General features: G+C 35.1%; 1 protein-coding gene across 2 annotated transcripts; it reads right to left on the bottom strand.

The window, feature by feature from the left end:
• Window positions 1-953: 953 nt before the first annotated feature.
• LOC110917032 (plant intracellular Ras-group-related LRR protein 1) lies at window positions 954-22,181 on the bottom strand. 2 transcript variants are annotated; one of them, XM_022161646.2, is made up of 5 exons: window positions 21,455-22,181; window positions 20,224-20,536; window positions 19,979-20,145; window positions 2,612-2,697; window positions 954-1,098 (listed from the first exon to the last, which is right to left on the bottom strand). In XM_022161646.2, exons 1-5 carry the CDS (start codon window positions 21,889-21,891, stop codon window positions 1,076-1,078), a joined length of 1,026 nt encoding a protein of 341 aa, XP_022017338.1. In that variant the 5' UTR covers window positions 21,892-22,181; the 3' UTR covers window positions 954-1,075. The 2 variants fall into 2 exon arrangements, with proteins under 2 accessions (XP_022017338.1, XP_022017337.1); XM_022161645.2 differs by lacking the exons at window positions 954-1,098; window positions 2,612-2,697 and adding an exon at window positions 17,965-19,007 and having other exon boundaries at window positions 21,455-22,176.
• Between the last annotated feature and the right edge of the window lie 203 nt (window positions 22,182-22,384).

Raw genomic sequence — 22,384 nt, 5'->3', positions numbered from 1 at the left:
TAAACAGAAGCGAGAACAAGCACGTTGACGCGCTAAGCAAGTTAGCTGCTACCAGCTTTAAGCACTTAGCAAAGGAGGTATGCATAGAGGTATTATCCAACCCTTCCATTCATCTCAAGCAAGTAAGCGTCATAGAAATGGGAGATCCATCCTGGATGTCTCCAATTATTTTGTACCTTCAACACGGAAAACTTCCTGAAGGAAAGGCAGAAGCCCGAAAAATACAACACAAAGAAATAAACTACGAGATGGTGGATTGCGTCCTTTATCGAAAATCATTCATGGGCCCATTACTACGCTGTGTTGATAAAACAGACGCCCAATACCTAGTCAGAGAAATCCACAAAGGATTGTGCGGGATACACGTATGTTATCAAGGGCTTTAATAACCTATGTTATCAAGGGCTTTAATGTCTCAACTGTCATGACAAAAAATACGCTTTGAAGCGAAGCATGGTTTACATAGATTATACAAGTATAGTTGATATAAATTCCTTATACTATTTAGTAATAGATTTGCTAAAATAATCAAAACCAAGTTTCGTCTATTTATTTATTCCTAATAATTATGCAAACATTTGCAAACCTGGACTCTTCATATAAGAAACAAAAGACATAATCACGATATGCATTTGTAATTGATTAAAAAGTTTCAAAAACTTTCGTCGCCAGAAATTTAATGATTCAGTGAACCAAGTCTCGTCAATTTAATTGGGGTAACTTGTGTTTACACGATAACCTCATGTGTTGTTTACAACACATTAACATGCTAAACCGTTAATATACATAATAACTTACCATATAATGCGATCAGTCTTGAACCGAACACTTTACTCTTTAACCTTGAGCTCTGATTACCAACTTGTAAGACCCTTACTTTAATTATCGATTTTAGTATCAATCTCGCATAAAAAAACGTTTATACGATTACACATCAATATGAAAATACGAGTTTCTTAAAACTTCTTGAAATTTAAAACACTTCAAATATAATATTGTCGTTTATGTGTGACGACAAAACATAATGCGGAAGCTCGAAACTTGATGGTGTTCGGTTCTTCGTTGAGCTTAATCGTCATCCGGTAATGCACGGTACACCTACATTTCATAAAACATGAAATGCTTTAGTCATTCGGGGTTTATAACAAGTCTAAACAAGTTCATGGGTCAAAACAAATAAGAAAACAAGTTTTACCAGCATTTATGCCCGTCGCATGCCGCGACGGTGAATGTCCTCCCTCGTCGCGTGGCGCGACGGTCCTTTTTTCACAGAAAGTTTGCTGTTGGGTCTGCATTTTGCCCAGCACAACCAAATTTCACTCAAATGCTCATAACTTTCTAAGTTTTTGCCCGTTTAACGATCTGTTTCTTCCTACGTGATCGTGCTTTGATTCTCCATCATGTGGAGTCAAAACCCGACATCTGAATTAAAAAAATTCTAGATTTTAAGCCCCAGGCTTTAAATTCAATTATTAAACTTTCGACCCGTTTCATGATTTATTAAACAAACTTGTTTCTAAATCAACATAAAGCCAAGGACTACATATTTAACTCAAAATCTTTAACTCGTGATCATAACTTTTATGAATTATGCAGCCATTACCCAAGTTATGCGCATAATTCCTTTTAACCCGTTTAGAGAATTTAAGCATTTAAGCTTATATCTCGCTATTTCTTTTCACACATACTATTTCCACATTTAGATATCTACTTATCTTCCACCACAACTATATTTGTGGTGGATTTCATATAATGAACTATTTATAGCGAATTCTACCCTCCGATTAGTCATTTTACGGAAAAGACCCATTTTGAGGCGTTTGACCCAAAAAGGCTTATGCCTATAACTTTTACACTTATGAAAGACTTACTTGATCATAATACTTATTTCTAAACAACCCTTAAGGTCGTTTTCCCGATTTATCGATCAAGGGCGTTTTGGTCAACTTTAGTCCATCCTTTTACGACGAAGGACTTTCAATAACATATTTTTCCAAAATCGCACATTTTAGTTAAATTCTTATTTACACATACCTAGCTCGGGTCAAAGTATTGACCCATTTTAATACCTCATCATATAAGTTGCTAATTAATAACAACGGCGTCTCACGCACTATTCGTTCATGTGAGCATAAAACTCGACAACAACATTAATCACTAATGTCAAATGGTGATATCATCACCTTTTGACCCGTTTAGTCCATTTGACCATTTATTGATCGTGAGATGGTATTTATTTACCATCCCATCCATGTACCCGTTCCGGTTTACACCGTACTATCATATTGCTTAAAATCATTTCTTAATTCTTTTGACTCATCATGTTATACGCCATAGAGCGTCTTTTTCAAAAACAATTGTTTGTCCGTTAGCTCGTAGCCAATTACCATATTACCCTTTTACTCATTATGGTTTACCCCATAATATGTCTTTTCTCAAAACTCATTGTTTTTTCGGTATATCCAAGACCGAATTACCGTTTTGCCCCTTTTTACTTATTCTGACCCGTAGCGTTTCGCGTCGAATCACCATAATTAATTTACCGTTTTATCATAATCATAACAACTACAACAAGTTGGTGATCTAATAGAAAAGTGTAAGTTTTACTTACTTGCATCACAATATGTTTTTCCTTCGTACTTGATCCGTTTGACCTGGTTCTTCCCCAAGCTTCCACCAAGCTTGTCAAGTGTCAAACTACCATTTATAATTCGTAAGATGGTTAGATCAATCATCGTCTAACATGATTATTCCACCTTACCTATTTTCTATCAAAATTATCATTTAATCCTATTATAGGCCAGTTTGACTTTCAAAAGTCAACTGTCCTTTTAACATATGAAATGCATAATTGAGTTTAGTAACTCGTTTAGGCATTTCATCAATTACCTGGTAGGCGTTATTTTTAGGCCACCGTTTTAACTAAATTTCTAATCAAGTTCATCTCATTTCTATCACTTTAACAAATTCAAGCGATTAACAATATTGAGTTAACTTAGCTCTCGATTATCAAAGCTAATTATTCATTCGTTAAGTAAGAACTAAAGGTTTTCATCTATATGTAAAACCCGTTTCATCATATCATTAGACATTCATCCGAAATCAAGTTTTACATATCAACTAATAGATATCATGATTTCAAATATCTATCTACATGAACAAAATCACCAATTTCTTCATAACATACAAAACCCATTTCAAATCATGTATGAACATGTACTCAAACTTATAAATTGTTCAAGTATTTTGTTTTTACTATCAAATATGATGATTTTAAGCACATATATATCACCATCTTCATCATAAAATCAAAACCCACTTGATAATCTACTTGCTAATCACTTACAAGTGATCTTATCTCAATTATCTCATAATTTCCTTATGTCTAACAAAATTAAGCATACAACTGTACCTAGTTTCATCTTTGGATCATGTAACACCCCAAAAACGGGTTTGGTAATCAAACCCCGTTAATACTAAAAGACGGGTAAAATACCGTTAGTGGTAAAAATTAACCGGTAAATATTAGGACTCAAATAAATAAACCTAATATTAATTAAAAAGTGGAGTAAATACTTTGAGAAAACAAAGTATATAAAAAGGCCAAATTAACGGGACTTAAAACATAACGGGTTATAACTTCCCGAACACGTTAAAGTAACTAGGAGTAACTAACCTAGTTAGTAGCATGTGATTAAGTAACTAATGATGAGATATAGCTTCATTTGATCAAAATAAAACATGAGGGACTAAAATGGACAAGTGGGAAACTTGTTTTATTAAAACAAAAAAAAAATACACACACACACATTGTGTGCGTGTTCTGATCGACCAGGAGGGTGCTCCAAGGAGTAAAACCCTAGTTCACACTAAATGACCAAACTGAAGCTCGAATCAAGACTCAAATCACTGCATGAACACATAAAAACGATCACCTAGTCATGGGGATCACAAGGTATGTTAAGTTTTGCTATTTGGTGATACTTTGAGATTATGATGAACAATCATAATCGAAATTCCGGAATGAATGTTGAATCTATGAGTGTTATTGTGATTATATCTTGGTTTAGAAACAAACCCTAGTAGAAAATTTGATGAATTGTTGTCAAAACTAGGGATTTGGTAATTACCCTATTATGTGCTAAATGGGTTTTATGTTAATATGATGAACACTCAGATTAGAATGTAAGAGTGATGAATATTGAGGTGATATAAGTTCTTGATGTAGTTCATGAACACTAGACTTAGAGGTTTGGATGTGTTGATGTAAATCTTGGTAAAGATAACTAGTTATGAACTAGTTAGTAAATATGTAAAATTATGCACACTAGGTGTTTGTTAAAATGCCTAAATGAAAACTAAAGTGTTGAAATTAGAGCGAAAACGCGTATTTGAATGATATGGCGATTACGCGTAATATGAAGTGATAAGGGTTCAAATTATTATGTTGATTTAGACTTAATGTTGTAAACCTTGTGATTTAAAGTAGTTAACTTTAATAAGCTAAGTTAACTAATCATGAAGTCGAATAGTAGTTTCGACATATGAAATAAGTGAGATGGAATAGTCGTGAATAATTATGACTAATCTAACCATCTTACAATTTACAATGATAGTTTGACGATTAACAAGCTAGGTGAAAGCTTGGGAACGAAGCGGGTCAAACGAAGCAAGAATGACGGAAAATCATAATTTGGATATAAGGTAAGTATGGCTTACACTAGTCTTGTATTTTAGAATATTCTCTTATCGTAATAGTTACGAATAGGATAAACACATAATTGCGGTATGATGTTCCGGCGTGTAGACGCACGAAATAAGATAGTCGAACATGACAAGAAGCTATGTTGATGGTTTAAAAGGAGTTAAAATCGGTAATTCGATCATTTTATGACAAATGGAAAATGAAACTTTTGAATGGTTACCTTATAGGGTAAACCAAAACAAACAATAAGGGTAAAACGGTAAATTGGTCATGCGTTGACCATAACTATTGGTTTTGAAAGGCACCATATGACGTAAGCCATGATAGGCTAAAAAGCGTTAAGAAATGATCAATAAGTGAAATGACCGCACGGTGTAAACCGGAGCGTGTCGTATAGATGAGATGGTAATAAATACCATCTCGCCAACATAATCGGTCACTTAGACCAAATGGGTCAAAAGGTGAAGATATCACCTTTTGACAATAACGACTAATGATTATTGTCGAGTTATATTATTTCAGGAGTAAATGTCAAATGAGTATTAGCAACATTTTGGATTAGCGGTTATAAAAGCAAGGTATTAAAAACGGGTCAATATATTGATCCGCGCCAGGTATGTGAAAAAGGGTAACACTCATTTAGAATATGCGGTTCGATGAGTGTTAAAAGAAGTCAAAATAAACATTTGGTTACTTGATAAGTAAACCGAATGTTTAAAATAATGAACATTGCGTTTGGAAAGCTTAGTGACTTTTCAAACAAAAATCATAGGTTAAAAGAGGGATTATGGGTCAAATGTACCTTCAAAAGTCCTTCATCGTAAATGATCAGCTAAACGGACTAAAACGCCCTTATAAGCTAAATTGGACAAACGACCTTTAAAGGTAGTTTTGAAACAAGTTTTATGATCATAAAAATAATTAGAATAAGTATAAGAAGCGAAAGATGTAAACGCTTGGTCAAATGACTCTATATGAGTCTTTGTCGTTAATTAGCAATCCGACGAGAAAGACTCGGATTATATAGATCACCTCATTTAGTCCACCACAAATATAGTTGTGGTGGAAGATTACTTGATAAGAAATGTTGTATAATAACGCTAGAAACGAATGAAAGCGTTTCATGATTAAAATAGGTCTAAATACCCTTAACGGGTCAAAATGAGCATTTAAGCATAAACGGGACTTTATTATGTAAGAAACCCGTGACTTGAACCTTGTGCAATAGGAAATAATCATAATAATATGTTTACAAAAGAAACAAGGGCCACAAACAAGTTTGTTAGATGAAATCACGAACGGGTCAAAATTTGGTAAAAAGGGTAATAAGCTGAAGACTTAAAAGTCTTAAATTTTGTTAATTCGGATGTTGGATTTTAACTCCATATGATGGGGGATCAAATTACAAACACATAGGAGGAAACGGTAGGTCAGACGGACGAGCGGATTGAAAGATACGAATGTTTTCGTGTCAATAAACGGCAAAATGGAAAGGCTGAATGCAGGGACCACCGTAACTTACGGTGCCACCGTAAGTTACGGTGGGGATGATATTGATACGGTGGTTGCCCACTGATTTACAGTGGGGGATTTGACATTCAGTGGCCACCGTAACTTACGGTGCCACCGTAAGTTACGGTGGAGGCCAACTCAAAATTTAGTCTTTTGAGATCAAGAGATTCTCGTTGGGATTTTGTTTCTTTCCATTATCGTTACCGGACTTGTTTAGATACGATTTAATTCCCGTATGACTAAAGCATTTCATGTTTATGAAATGTAGGTACATTTTGGATGCCGAAAGACGATCAAGCTCAACGAAGAACCGAACACGATAAAGATTCATGCTTCCGCACATTGCCTCGTCGTAAATTTTAAACGACAAATACGATCACATTATGTTAAATAACTTAGGATTTGTAAAAGTTTTAAATTACTGTATTTCTAGGGATACTCAATCGTAATTACATGTTTATTTTCGTTAATTATACGAAAATCTTTAAAATAATAACAAGGGTGTTACAAGTTGGTTATCAGAGCTCAAGGTTAAAAGAATAAAGTGTTCGGTTCGAGGCTTGATCGCAAATCCGGTAAGTACAAGTATGTTAATAGTTTAGTATGCTAAAGTGTTGTAAACAACACATAGGGCTATCGTGTGATACACGTTACCCTGATTAAAATGATTGATAGGGTTGACGAAAATACGCGCGTTGACGCGTACAGTAGAAAAAGCCTTGTATTATAATACGGGCGATTATTGAAGTTGACATTACTAACTCTTGAGGATGTTTTAATTGAAGGACACTCGCGTCTGAAGATGACGAGAGTTGAACGAATTGTGGATATGATGATGGAACGGTCCGAGATATGACAAGAAGAGCATACTCATCAAGGACCTAAATCGCTTAACGATCGCAAATAAGTATTGGCAAGAAAGCCTGTTAGGGCAAGCGTTTACCAGGTGCACATTTAAATTATTTCATGAATAGAAATCTGCAACAAATACGTAGAAACTGATAGTTGCATATGTAGATCAAAAACTTGGAAAAACCTGAATAGAATACCTATCCAGGATATTGTTTCCAAGAGAAATAAATAGAGGTGTTACTTACATGGGGTGTGATGTGAAAGTTATAAAAGGGTCGTGTATGTCATGTGTTGAACGCCTACTCTGGCCAAGTAGGTAGTGAACACATGATACCATGAACTTTTTGTGATGGACATGTTTACATCCGATGTAGTAAGGACGGGGGTGAATGGGACAAATTAAAAAGTACCCAAAAGAATCAAATGAGCAAAATGTTTGACAACAATGTAAACGCACAGCCGGGTGACAGAAACGTATTACATTAGGATAATGAGCCCGAGTAAAGGGACAGAGATTGATATAAAATGATTTAGACAGGTATTGGGATGGGGTGTACTTACACTCGAACCCGGAGAATGCAAACACGTAAAATGATTTAGACATGTACTGGGAGGGGGTGTACTTACACTCGAACCCGGAGAATGCAAACATGTAAAATGATTTAGACATGTACTGGGAGGGGGTGTACTTACACTCGAACCCGGAGAATGCAAACATGTAAAATGATGTAGACATGTATTGGGAGGGGGTGTACTTACACTCGAACCCGGAAAATGCAAACATGTAGAATGATTTAGACATGTATTGGGAGGGGGTGTACTTACACTCGAACCCAAATAATATAAACATGTAAAATGATCAAGACATGCATTGAGAGGGAGTGTACTTACACTCGAACCCGGAAAATGAAAATATGTCTCTAAACAGGTCGTTTTTGTAAAACGTCAAACTTAAGGACGAAGTCTGAATATATAAAAAAAATGAAGCGAAGTCTTAATGCGTGCCAGGAGGGTTGCAATAATAACGGCTTCGGTGAAACAACCGGTTGATGGGTAAGAATTAAACACATGCATAAACCGAGAAACGGGAACTCGGATGGAAGGTTAAAAGACTCAGGTTTTGAGTCATAACTAAAAGACGACAAGAAAATGTAATTAGAAATTTTGAATAAATTATGTTCAACTATTTTTAAGTTGAACGGGTCGAATATAATATCACGCGCGGACGGCATGAGTAAACACAAACGAGATAATAGTAACGTTAAAAGCAAAAGAGTAATGAGCCCGGTAATGGGACATAACCAAATAAGAATATATGCAAATCAAATAATAGTAAACATGAAGGATACAAGTCTTGACACTGATAGGCGCAAGACGATATATTCGAAAAGTGATATTTTCGAAAAGGAAAGCTTGATATAAATTAAACATGATGTGACACGATCACGGTCGAGAAATGCAATGTGAAGTAGAATCACATTATAACCAAGCGAGCGGTAAAAAGTAACTGGACTAATAAGTCTAGTTAATGAGACCGGTTAAGATCAGCAATTCAAATCAAGAAATTTGATTTGCTTGAAAGCGGTGGATTCGGTATAACTGAACCGAATAAATAAATTTGAAAACAAAAGAAATTGTTGCTAAAAGTGAAAGATTTCACTAAGGACCTTTAAACGGGTCAAAGTAACGGATTCATAAAGAATTCGATAGGATATGGAAGTGACGAATATCGCTAAGTTAACTAAACTAGTGGAAATAACGAGATTACGTTATTTCGAGTTGCACTATGTCGTATGAGATACGTAGACAATTAGCAACCAAAAAGATGTTACCATACTTTTCTGGTAATACTAACAATTGGTTAAAAGTATAAGTAATGTTTAAAAGATTTCTCGGCTCAAATACATTGAGTTTAAACTCAATGAATTATGTAAGAAAAGGTTTCGAGGACGAAACCTCTTTAAGGGGGGTAGACTTGTAACACCCCGAAAACGGGTTTGGTAATCAAACCCCGTTAATACTAAAAGACGGGTAAAATACCGTTAGTGGTAAAAATTAACCCGGTAAATATTAGGACTCAAATAAATAAACCTAATATTAATTAAAAAGTGGAGTAAATACTTTGAGAAAACAAAGTATATAAAAAGGCCAAATTAACGGGACTTAAAACATAACGGGTTATAACTTCCCGAACCCTTTAAAGTAACTAGGAGTAACTAGCCTAGTTAGTAGCATGTGATTAAGTAACTAATGATGAGATATAGCTTCATTTGATCAAAATAAAACATGAGGGACTAAAATGGACAAGTGGGAAACTTGTTTTATTAAAACAAAAAAATACACACACACACACACATTGTGTGCGTGTTCTGATCGACCAGGAGGGTGCTCCAAGGAGCAAAACCCTAGTTCACACTAAATGACCAAATTGAAGCTCGAATCAAGACTCAAATCACTGCATGAACACATAAAAACGATCACCTAGTCATGGGGATCACAAGGTATGTTAAATTTTGCTATTTGGTGATACTTTGAGATTATGATGAACAATCATAATCGAAATTCTGGAATGAATGTTGAATCTATGAGTGTATATCTTGGTTTAGAAACAAACCCTAGTAGAAAATTTGATGAATTGTTGTCAAAACTAGGGATTTCGTAATTACCCTATTATGTGCTAAGTGGGTTTTATGTTAATATGATGAACACTCAGATTAGAATGTAAGAGTGATGAATATTGAGGTTATGATATAAGTTCTTGATGTAGTTCATGAACACTAGACTTAGAGGTTTGGATGTGTTGATGTAAATCTTGGTAAAGATAACTAGTTATGAACTAGTTAGTAAATATGTAAAATTATGCACACTAGGTGTTTGTTAAAATGCCTAAATGAAAACTAAAGTGTTGAAATTAGAGTGAAAACGCGTATTTGAATGATATGGCGATTACGCGTAATATGAAGTGATAAGGGTTCAAATTATTATGTTGATTTAGACTTAATGTTGTAAACCTTGTGATTTAAAGTAGTTAACTTTAATAAGCTAAGTTAACTAATCATGAAGTTGAATAGTAGTTTCGACATATGAAATAAGTGAGATGGAATAGTCGTGAATAATTATGACTAATCTAACCATCTTACAATTTACAATGATAGTTTGACGATTAACAAGCTAGGTGAAAGCTTGGGAACGAAGCGGGTCAAACGAAGCAAGAATGACGGAAAATCATAATTTGGATGTAAGGTAAGTATGGCTTACACTAGTCTTGTATTTTAGAATATTCTCTTATCGTAATAGTTACGAATAGGATAAACACATAATTGCGGTATGATGTTCCGGCGTGTAGACGCACGGAATAAGATAGTCGAACATGACAAGAAACTATGTTGATGGTTTAAAAGGAGTTAAAATCGGTAATTCGATCATTTTATGACAAATGGAAAATGAAACTTTTGAATGGTTACCTTATAGGGTAAACCAAAACAAACAATAAGGGTAAAACGGTAAATTGGTCATGCGTTGACCATAACTATTGGTTTTGAAAGGCACCATATGACGTAAGCCATGATAGGCTAAAAAGCGTTAAGAAATGATCAATAAGTGAAATGACCGCACGGTGTAAACCGGAGCGTCTCGTATAGATGAGATGGTAATAAATACCATCTCGCCAACATAATCGGTCACTTAGACCAAATGGGTTAAAAGGTGAAGATATCACCTTTTGACAATAACGACTAATGATTATTGTCGAGTTATATTATTTCAGGAGTAAATGTCAAATGAGTATTAGCAACATTTTGGATTAGCGGTTATAAAAGCAAGGTATTAAAAACGGGTCAATATATTGATCCGCGCCAGGTATGTGAAAAAGGGTAACACTCATTTAGAATATGCGGTTCGATGAGTGTTAAAAGAAGTCAAAATAAACATTTGGTTACTTGATAAGTAAACCGAATGTTTAAAATAATGAACATTGCGTTTGGAAAGCTTAATGACTTTTCAAACAAAAATCATAGGTTAAAAGAGGGATTATGGGTCAAATATACCTTCAAAAGTCCTTCATCGTAAATGATCAGCTAAACGGACTAAAACGCCCTTATAAGCTAAATTGGACAAACGACCTTTAAAGGTAGTTTTGAAACAAGTTTTATGATCATAAAAATAATTAGAATAAGTATAAGAAGCGAAAGATGTAAACGCTTGGTCAAATGACTCTATATGAGTCTTTGTCGTTAATTAGCAATCCGACGAGACAGACTCGGATTATATAGATCACCTCATTTAGTCCACCACAAATATAGTTGTGGTGGAAGATTACTTGATAAGAAATGTTGTATAATAACACTAGAAACGAATGAAAGCGTTTCATGATTAAAATAGGTCTAAATACCCTTAACGGGTCAAAATGAGCATTTAAGCATAAACGGGACTTTATTATGTAAGAAACCCGTGACTTGAACCTTGTGCAATAGGAAATAATCATAATAATATGTTTACAAAAGAAACAAGGGCCACAAACAAGTTTGTTAGATGAAATCACGAACGGGTCAAAATTTGGTAAAAAGGGTAATAAGCCGAAGACTTAAAAGTCTTAAATTTTGTTAATCCGGATGTTGGATTTTAACTCCATATGATGGGGGATCAAATTACAAACACATAGGAGGAAACCGTAGGTCAAACGGACGAGCGGATTGAAAGATACAAATGTTTTCGTGTCAATAAACGGCAAAATGGAAAGGCTGAATGCAGGGACCACCGTAACTTACGGTGCCACCGTAAGTTACGGTGGGGATGATATTGATACGGTGGTTGCCCACTGATTTACGGTGGGGGATTTGACATTCAGTGGCCACCGTAACTTACGGTGCCACCGTAAGTTACGGTGGAGGCCAGCTCAAAATTTAGTCTTTTGAGATCAAGAGATTCTCGTTGGGATTTTGTTTCTTTCCATTATCGTTACCGGACTTGTTTAGATACGATTTAATTCCCGTATGACTAAAGCATTTCATGTTTATGAAATGTAGGTACATTTTGGATGCCGAAAGACGATCAAGCTCAACGAAGAACCGAACACGATAAAGATTCATGCTTCCGCACATTGCCTCGTCGTAAATTTTAAACGACGATTTCGATCACATTATGTTAAATAACTTAGGATTTGTAAAATTTTTAAATTACTCGTATTTTCTAGGGATACTCAATCGTAATTACATGTTTATTTTCGTTAATTATACGAAAATCTTTAAAATAATAACAAGGGTGTTATAGATCATCATCCAACAATTTGTTTGCAAGTAACCTACCTGTCTCAAATTTCAACTTTAACCAATCTAGGTTTTACGACATGCCTTATGATCCCCTTGACCAGGTGATCATTTATACGTGTTTGTGCTTCAATTCTGGTCTTGAATTGACCTTCAATTTTGGGTTTGAGCTTGAACAAGGGTTTCACCCCTTGTTCCTTATCTTGGTCGTACGCACACACACATACTCAATGTGTGTGTTGTGTTTAATTTTTTTTGTTTTTATTAATTAACTTTCAACTTATCCTACTTTGGTCCCTCATGTTTGGTTAGTTATTAAGTAGGCCACAACCTACTTAGTTCCAACAATATTTTTTTCTTACTAACTAGGTTAAACATTCCTAGTTAACTTAGCGGGTTCGGGGAAATTATAAACCGTTTTATTTTAAGTCCCGTTAACTCAGGACTCTTATAAACTTTGTTTTCTCAAAAGCATTTATTCTCCTTTTAATTAGTATTAGGATTATTTGTTTACATTAGGGGTGCAAACGAGCCGAGCCGAGCCGAGCCCGAGCTCGGCCAGGCTCAAGCTCGAGCTCGATTCAAGCTTTGTTTTCAAAGCTCGAGCTCGGCTTGTTTGTATTTTATCAAGCTCGAGCTCGGCTCGGGCTCGGCTCGTTTATTATCTATTAATTAGTATATTAAATAAAAATAATATAAATAATATACTTTTAAGGCTTGCGAGCTCGATAAGTAAAGCTCGGGCTCGGGCTCGTTTACTAAATAAGCTTATTTTTAGGTTCGAGGTTGACTTGTAAACAAGTTTAAATAAGCTCGGCTCGACTCGGCTCGTTTACACTAAGGCTCGATAAGGCTCGACGAGCCTAACGAGCTTCACATGTGAAGCTCGAGCTCGGGCTCGATAAACAAACGAGCTTTGTTTTGAGGCTCAAGCTCGGCTTGGGCTTGATAAGGCTCGTCTCGTTTCGAGCTTTTTCTCGAGGCGATCTCGAGTAGCTCGCGATCGTTTGCACCCCTAGTTTACATCCTAATATTCACCGGGTTAATTTTACCACTATCGGTATTTTTTCCCTTTCATTAAAATTAACATGGATTAATTGCCAAACCCGTTTTTTGGGTGTTACATATTGATTGTATTTTTCCAAGTATTGTAATGAAAGTTGAGTTCACTAAATAATTAAATACCTGAAAGCGGCGAAAAAGTAAAATATTATGATTATTTGGGTTTTTTATTGTTAATATAATTATTACTCTAGTTTTTATATGTTATGCACTTGATCAAAGTTGTTATGTTAAAAGGTCTTGTTCACAAGGATAATGATATTACAGACGTAGCAACATAAAGTTTATTAAAATATACTAACTTTTATAACATAGCTGTTTATAAAATATTTAATAAGAATATATATGGGTAGCTTTTAAGTCATTAATAAAATGTTTATTAGTTTGCATTTTAATTGATTATTAATATTTTATATTTGTATTTTTAGGATACAATATATTTAATAACCATCCATTCACCTATGAACAAACCAAGTATATTAGTGTTAATCTCCTAAAATTAAACTTATTAATACAAATGTAACAAAAGGTATATAACATCTGTTACGTGTTATACATGTGTAAACTTTTGTTGTAACACATGTAACAACTGTATGTAACATGTGTAACGTGGCTATACATGTGTTACCCTCTAGTGTAACACAAGTTACAAACATGTGTTACATATGTGCAACTCTTTCTTGTGTCTAAGAAAGGGCTGGTGTAACTATAAGTAACATGTGTAACATTGTTACAACATATGTACCTGTTAATTATGTCAGCAAAAAAAAACACAACTTTTTATTTGTAAAATAAACGAGATTATCAACTATTAAATTGTGTACTTCTAAAGGTAATGAAAATGTGATATTCGAGTGAAGTTTATACAAGACAACTAACAACCCATCTAAAACAACATTTCAACATTTTTAAAGATATTGATTTGTAATCAAACAACAACAGAGAATATCCAAAACTCAAAATAATTTTAACATAAAAACAAAAACCTGCAAACTACATAAACATTTACCCATTAACTAGAACACTTTAAGCACACAAAAACATATTAACAATAAAAATCAAGTGTGAAATGATTTTTCAAAATTAAACACTCAAGAGATTGTTGTTTCTCTATCTAAAAATTGTGGTAAATTAGGTTCAAACCTGCTTTTCTCTCACACACTTGTGTGTGTTCTTGGTGCTTAACGAAAAAAGACATAGATTTGTAATCAAACAACTAAGAATATAAAAAACTAACAATGATTTTAACACAAAAACAAAAAACTTGCAAATTACATAAACATTTATCCATTACTAGAACACTTTGAGCACACAAAAACATATTAACAACCATTTTAACAAAAAAATCAAGTGTGAAATGATTTTTCAAAATAAAACACCCAATAGATTGTTGTTTCTCTCTCTAAAATCGTGGTAAATTAGGTTCAAACCTGTTTCTTCCTCACACACTTGTGCGTATGTTCTTGGTGTTCCAAATGAACGCGATGAAGATTTGTTGTTTCTCTCTAAAACAACAACTTTCTCTCTAAAACACTTACCGGATCTAGAACCACCCGATGAACACGATGAAGATTGTTGTCTCTCTCTAAAATTGTGGTAAATTAGGTTCACATCTGCTTCTCTCTCATACACTAGTGCGTGTGTTCTTGGCGTTCTAGATGAACACGATGAAGATTGTTGTTTCTCTCTCTAAAACAACAACTTTCTCTCTCTATAAAACTTCATCTTGTAATCATTCACCCACTGATCGGAATTGTTTGCTTTCTCTTTTCCATTAATGGTGAAAGAAATAGAGAAGAAGACAGAGAACTATGAGATCTAGAGAGAGATTGTTATGATGGAGAGAGAATGCCATAAAAGTAGAGCTATAAAAGTAGAGAACACAAATTTCAAGAGAAGTACATATGAGAAAAGAGAGACATGTATATGTACCAAAATACCCCTTAAACCACTTTTCAACATAAAGAAAGTAGAGTTAATTACTGTTTTCGTCCCTGTGGTTTGTCAAAAATCACTATTTCAGTCCATTAGTTTAAAAATTGCGATTTAAGTCCCTGTGGTTTCACTTTCGTAACCATTTCAGTCCCTGTGGTTTCTCTTTCGTAACCATTTCAATCCATTTATTCTGTAAGTACAGGGACTGAAATGGTTACGAGGTGGACTGAAATGGTTACGAAAGTGAAACCACAGGGACTGAAATCGCAAATTTTAAACTAATGGACTGAAATAGTGATTTTTGACAAACTACAGGGACGAAAATAGTAATTAACTCAAGAAAGTAATATATTTAAATCAAAATAACATCTTATTTCTCCAACCAATAGATTATCTAGATCAATGGTCATAATAAGGTTTACTAGGTTTTCTCACCGCAAATAAGTTTTCTATTTATCATTTCTGTATATATATATATACATATATATATATATATATATATATATATAGGTAGAGGATCCTGTACATTAATCTAAAAGTGTGAGAAGGGTGAGAAATATTGTGGTGATGACAAGTGTCCTAAATCTAAATTAATTCAAAAGCGTAAACAAATAATTTTCTTATTGATTTAATTAATTGATAACCTTCCATAACCGCCACCCTTAATTATAGGAATACAAATTAAGAATTAATCTACGAATTTGTGTCATCTCGTTCAGAACTGTATAGTGTTATATAGTGTTATATGGTGTTATATAATGTTTTTTGATGTTATATAGTGTTATATGATTGATGTATAGTGTTATATAGTGTTATATGGTGTTATATGGTGTTATATAGTGTTATTTTAGAGTTATATAGTGTTATAGAGTTATATTTTTTTGATAGCATGTCTATGATAGACGTATAGTGTTATATATTGTTATATAGCGTTATATGGTGTTATATGGTGTTACATAGTGTTATATGGTGTTATATAGTGTTATATGATAGATGTATAGTGTTATATGATGGATGTATGGTGTTATATATTTCTTGTAGCAGTTACATATTTTCTGGATTTTTTAGAATGTCTGAATTTTAAAATAAGTTTAAATTTGAATCGCTAGAATTTAGGAGTGAATCACTAGAATTTAGGAGAAATTACCTAATTTGAAACATATACAAAGACACTATTACCCCTACAAGTTTCAAATCAGTACAAATAATTAAAACACAATTTATAATTTGGTCTCTATTGATATAAACTATTAGATCAAAGATCTAATGGTTTAACACACTTCTCACACTTTTGAATTAATGTACTCTATCCTTACTATATATATATATATATATATATATATATATATATATATATATATATATATATATATATATTAAATTGATCTTTTACCTTTAACCCAAAACTTTTCATCTTTTATAGTTTAATCTCACAAAATTTGATTTTCTACTTTTAACTCAAAATCTTTTATTTTTTGCAATTTAACCTCACAACTTTTTTACTTTCAGCTTTGGTCCCCCTATATCTTTCATCTTTCGCAAATTTTCGTTTTACATTTTGTTCTAAATTTTGCGTGTTAACACGGCACGACGTGGCTTCATTTTTACGTTTCGTTCTAAATTTTACGAGTTAACGCGACGTGACGTGTGTGTGTGTAGTTCAACATTTTTACGACTTTTTTTCCCATTTGACAGGTTTGTTGCAACGCACGTGTCTTAAATCGACTTAGTTATTCTTTTCTATGTTTTACGTGCCGGTCTAATTTATTCGAATTAACAATTTAACACGCTGCAACTTTAGTATTGGTGGTTGCTGATGATGGTGTGACATTGGTGCTGTTTAACACGGTTTTACGCTGCACCACTGCAACGCAAGGAACTTAATACTAGTTTTAAATAATAGACAAGTCATTTAGATAGGGCTAACCCCTTTCTATATGCACGTTTCAACTTGATGAAGTTTGGGCACCAGACATGCCAAGCCCAATGATAATGTAGGTACTAGACATGCTACTCTTTTGTAAGCCTATGTGGCTTATAAACACATCCATATTAAACTTATGCTACTCTTTTGTAAGCCTATGTGGCTTATAAACACATCCATATTAAACCTCTACAATTTCCAATTTTTTAACCCTTAAAACACACGTGAACCAATGTAAAACAAACATTATTCCAATTTTATAAATATATTCCATCACCTATTCATTAAAATTTCGTGGCGTAACTAACCCAAAAAGTTAGGGGTATCCTATTTTTTTTATGATCAGAGGTATCCTTTATATAACAGAAACGAAGTTGAGGGGTATTTTTACACTACGAAAATAAAGTTAAGAGGTATTTTTATACTACGGAAACGTGGTTGAGGGGTAGCCCGTGCTACCCCTATTAGCACTCTAAGTCCGCCATATAAAACAAATAAAAGGTTGGAAAGTATTAATATAAGATGTGGGTACTAGTTAAAAGTGTATAAATAATTATATTGAAAAAAAAGAAAAATAATATTTAAAAACTCGAATGAAATAAAGTAAGAATAATATTTATAAAAAGAATAATTATAAAAGTAATGCAATTTGAAGTACTGAGACTATATTCCATTTTACCTCGATATTCTTAATTCCTTGCAAAGAAAAAGGAAAACACAACGAGCCCAACTTATTTACATAAAATGTATGGAATAAAATTAGCATGTTACATATATATGACATACCACTACATACATTCTTGAAGTAACAATTGTCGGGTCGGGTCTTGGAACGGTGTAGATCAAATCTAACATTTTTCCGAGCCTTATCTAGAACTACAACATGAAGATAACCCGTTGGAAGGGATGTTCAGGCCTATCTGAAACCACCCTCCGATGATGATATATAAGTGTATGATCTATGTTAGCATGTATGGATCAGGCCCAATGGGTCGGGCCGCACTACGCCTAAACCAAAACACTAAGCCTGATCCGAATGTAGGTTGCAAAAGTCTGTCTACATACATATTTATAGGTTTGGTTTTTGCTGAAGATTAGAATACCCAATTCAATTCAAACTAGCGTAGCTGGATGATCGACCATCGACGACGATCATAGTCGATGAGTGAGGTAAGGGTACGTTGAACCCGGGCCCGAAGCAGGCCCAAAAAACACAGACATAAACCAACCAGCCTGCGCCTGTTCTTCGCGTTCCAACACCATCATTTTCTCTTCTTCAACTATTAAATCATACAACCTCTTGCTCATATACACCTTCACCGCTTCGACACCCTCCTCCACCACTTCTTGTGGCGGAACCACCAACGGATTATGTTCCACAGACAGTATAGCTAAGTTCACCAGGCGTCCGAATGTAATGGGCAGCTGTTGTATTTGATTGTTACATATGTCAAGCTCTCTAAGGCGCGTTAAATTCCCGATTGTTTCGGGGAGACATGTGAGGTCGTTAAAGTTGCTGCTTACATTAAGAACTTCAAGCTTTTTTAGCATTCCTATTGAAGGTGGCAGGCCTTTTAGCTCATTGAAGTGAACATCAAGGATTTGAAGAGATATCATTTCGCCAATCGAGTTAGGAAGAGACCGCAACTTGTTCAAAGGCATCAAAAGCTTCTTTAGATTCACCAGCCCATAACCAACCTTGGAGGGAAGGCGTTTAATCTGATTGAGACTGGCATCAAATTCTAATAATGATCTGAACCAATGATATCAATTCTTGTTATTCCATATGATGTGATTAAAAGGGATGTTAAATTGCGAGCCTCGCTCGAAATCAACTCGTTTGTAAACCATAGGGGTGTAAACGAGACGACCGGCTAAAAAATAGCTCGAACAAGCCGAGCGTAAACGAGCTCGAGCTCGAGTCTAAAAACAAACTCGTTTAGTAAACGAGCCCGAGCCTAAAAACAAACTCGTTTAGTTAACGAGCCCGAGCTTCGCTTATCGTGCTCGAGCCGGCTCGCGAGCCAAAATGAGCTTTCTGTTTATATAATTATTTATTAATATATTATTATTTAAATAATAATAATTACTATTTATAAAAAGATGAAAAAATAACTAAATTATATGTATAATAATTATAATTTACATAAATTAATTAATAAATACTAAACAAGTCGAGCCAAAGCCGAGCTCCAGCTTGAAAAATTAGTGATGAGCTGAGCTCGAGCTTGAAAAACAAAACTCGAATCGAGCACAACTCGAGCTTGAGCCTTCATATGTTAAACGAGCTTGAGCCTGCGTATGTTAAACAAGCTCGAGCTCGTGCTCGGCTCGGCTCGTTTGCACCCCTAGTAAACGAGTCGAGCCTGAGCAAAAATCTGTTTGTCGGTCAGCTGGCTCGTTGGCTCACTCATTTAAAGTAGAGCCCAAATTTTAGCCTATATATAAATTATAACTCAAATTTTTGCATATATAGATTATAAATTATGTAGTTTATAATTTAATGCATGTATGTTCAAAGTATTATTTTTGTTTTCTTATACATATCATATGTTTAAAAAAAATACAAAATTTAATAAACGTTTCTTTTTAAGTTAAAGAGATGGGTTATGAGCCACGGCCCACGGGCTGACTCGAGCTTTTGACGAGCTGAGCTCGATCTTAACATTTCAGTTTGTTTACAACCCTAACTTATCAATGAGATTTGTTATACCTATTGATTACCTGCATTTACAGATGCCATGAGGCAACGAACTGAGTTTGTTGCTAGAGACATTTAGAATCTGCAAATGTGGCAACGAGCCGATGGCATCTGGTAGCGACTCAAAGAGATTCGTAGAAACATCAAGCTCCTCGAGACTCTCAAGTCCAGCAAGTGAATCCGGCAGCGCCTGTTTCAATGCACAAAAATGTTTCAAGCATACGCACAAGAAAATGACCAAATAGGGACGACATCTACAGGGACTGACCGTAAGTTTATTGGCAGACAGGTTGAGAGAAACCAATGTACGAAGCTTCCCGAAGGCTTCAGGAACAAATGGCAATTGACGGTAGGATAAATCAATTCGTTCAACACCGTTCATCAATGCATCATGAAGAATGTCACCCATCTCCTCCTTCACCTCCTCCGCGATAGTTGGAAGCATAGAAGAAACCTTCTTATCAACCGCCGTTAACTTTCCAGCCGCTTTAGCTGTATCGTAAAGCTTATGGAGTCTTCTCTCTGCCACAACCAACAACTTGCTGTATGATTCATGCATCTCCTCCAACGAGATCAGAGCCCTGTTATTAAGGTTGGAGTTTTGTGTAAAATGTAGTGTAAATCTCAACAATCAAAAGTTACTAAAATAAACATATTTGACCAATAGTCTTAGTCAGCATCTAAAAGCGAGGGCTAAGCCAACACTTGCGCTAAAAAGCGGGCTTAGCCATCTCAGCCTCCTTGCTTAAAGTATAGGCTTAGGCGTATCAGCCTTCAACCGTCTCACTAAAAAAATATAGGCTAAATCCTAACAGACTCACTAAAAGTGTAAGTAAATCATAGCCGTCTCATTTGACCGAGCCGATGCGGCATCTTCCAATTGGTGATTCGCTTTGACAAACGCTAAATATTCATGTGAAAATCTAGTCTAACATGATTATTTAGATAAATTTCCCAAAAGAAAATATAAGCCCTCTAACAAGAAAAATCACCAAATAGCCACGTTTGACTAGAAAAAGTTATTAAAATAGCCATAAAAATTGTTAAATTACCACTTAACTAGAGACAGACACACGTCCTTTTGGTGAAGGAGGACGAAAAAAGGCGCAGAAAATATGGTGGCATTAGAGAGAATGGCGCAGGGGAAGATGGCATAGCGCAAGAGGTGAACGGTTGGCACAGGAGCAAAGTTGCATATTAAAGGTGACGCATAAGAGTAACGTGCTACGCCATGTGGCGTAGAAGACCAGAAAGTCAAAGCCATATTGGCAATTTAAAAAAGTCAAGACTATTTTCATGACTTTGTTGGTCAAATTGGGTTGTTTTGGTGATTTTCCTCTAACAAACACTATACAAATATACAATAATAATAGGGCGTGTCTATATACACCCCTTATTTACTTACTCCTCTTTTAAGAGGAATAATGGTAGGTCCCACACCTAAGTTTGTGAGACGCGGGGGTGTAACAAGCAAATAGAGGGGTGTGGTATCCACATACCTGTACATCTGCATCTCTCTCTTCGCTGCTGTCCTCCTCTTCTCCACCACCTCCATCTCCTGTTCCGACAACGTAATTCCATCAAACTGAACCGCAAACGGGGACTCGGCTTCCGCATACCGCGACCTAGCGAGCTCAACAGTTTCCGGGTCCGGACGGTCACCAAGCGTTTGAATAACCGATCTGATCTGCGAAACCTCCACAACCACAGCACGAATGTTAGCCAGAATATCGTCATCTGTTAAACGAGCCACCCGTTCAGCCAGCTCAGTATACGATTCACGTTGCGATAATTCGGTATATGTTTCTGGTAATGCAGATGGCCGGAGTAGTCTTTCGTTCTCTAGCTCCTGCAATTGCCTGCGTTTGAAGCTCGGAATCCTTGTCATAACGTATTTAAGGATTCGCATCTTCCTCGGGCTAGCGTTTGGATCCATTGTTCTGATTTAAAAATTAAAACAATAAATATAACGATGAGTATGAATATGGGGTTGAGGATTCAGAGAGAGCAATGAACGTAACGCGAATTGCCGGTTTTTGTTGGTTAATTGATCGGCGCGTTACGCATGTCTCGTCTGAACCGGTGAAAGTAAGAAGAGGAAGGTGAGAAACAAATGAAGGATGATGACAACGCAATTATGGCCGTTGTTGTATTATTTGAAGAAATTTTTGGAACCCCAAGTTTTCAGGTCGTGTTATTATTCGTTCATTAGTGCCAAAAATAGAGCTTCGGGTTTTAGAATCAAAGTTTGATGGTTTTTTATTTTAGGGTCTACATATTTGCATACATGTAGTTTTTTTCTTTTTTTTTTTTAAGGGTGTAGGTGAAAAAGTTATTTACAACGGTTATAGGTATCACTCTTAACTATGTTGTCACTCTCAACTATCACTTCGGCTCTCATCACTCCCAACTTAACACTTTGTGTATTC

Source organism: Helianthus annuus, chromosome 16 (assembly GCF_002127325.2).
Source record: "Helianthus annuus cultivar XRQ/B chromosome 16, HanXRQr2.0-SUNRISE, whole genome shotgun sequence".
Classification (NCBI taxonomy): Eukaryota; Viridiplantae; Streptophyta; class Magnoliopsida; order Asterales; family Asteraceae; genus Helianthus; species Helianthus annuus.
This window is presented reverse-complemented; position numbering and strand designations above follow the sequence as displayed.

Excerpts from the sequence above, each read along its gene's own strand:
- LOC110917032 (XM_022161645.2), bottom strand. The coding sequence starts at position 21,891 with ATGGATCCAAACGCTAGCCCGAGGAAGATGCGAATCCTTAAATACGTT. Across the intron at positions 20,537-21,454 it reads AGAGAGATGCAGATGTACAG|GGCTCTGATCTCGTTGGAGG; the intron begins GTATGTGGATAC and ends CCTTAATAACAG. Across the intron at positions 19,008-19,978 it reads CATGGCATCTGTAAATGCAG|ATCATTATTAGAATTTGATG; the intron begins GTAATCAATAGG and ends TCATTGGTTCAG.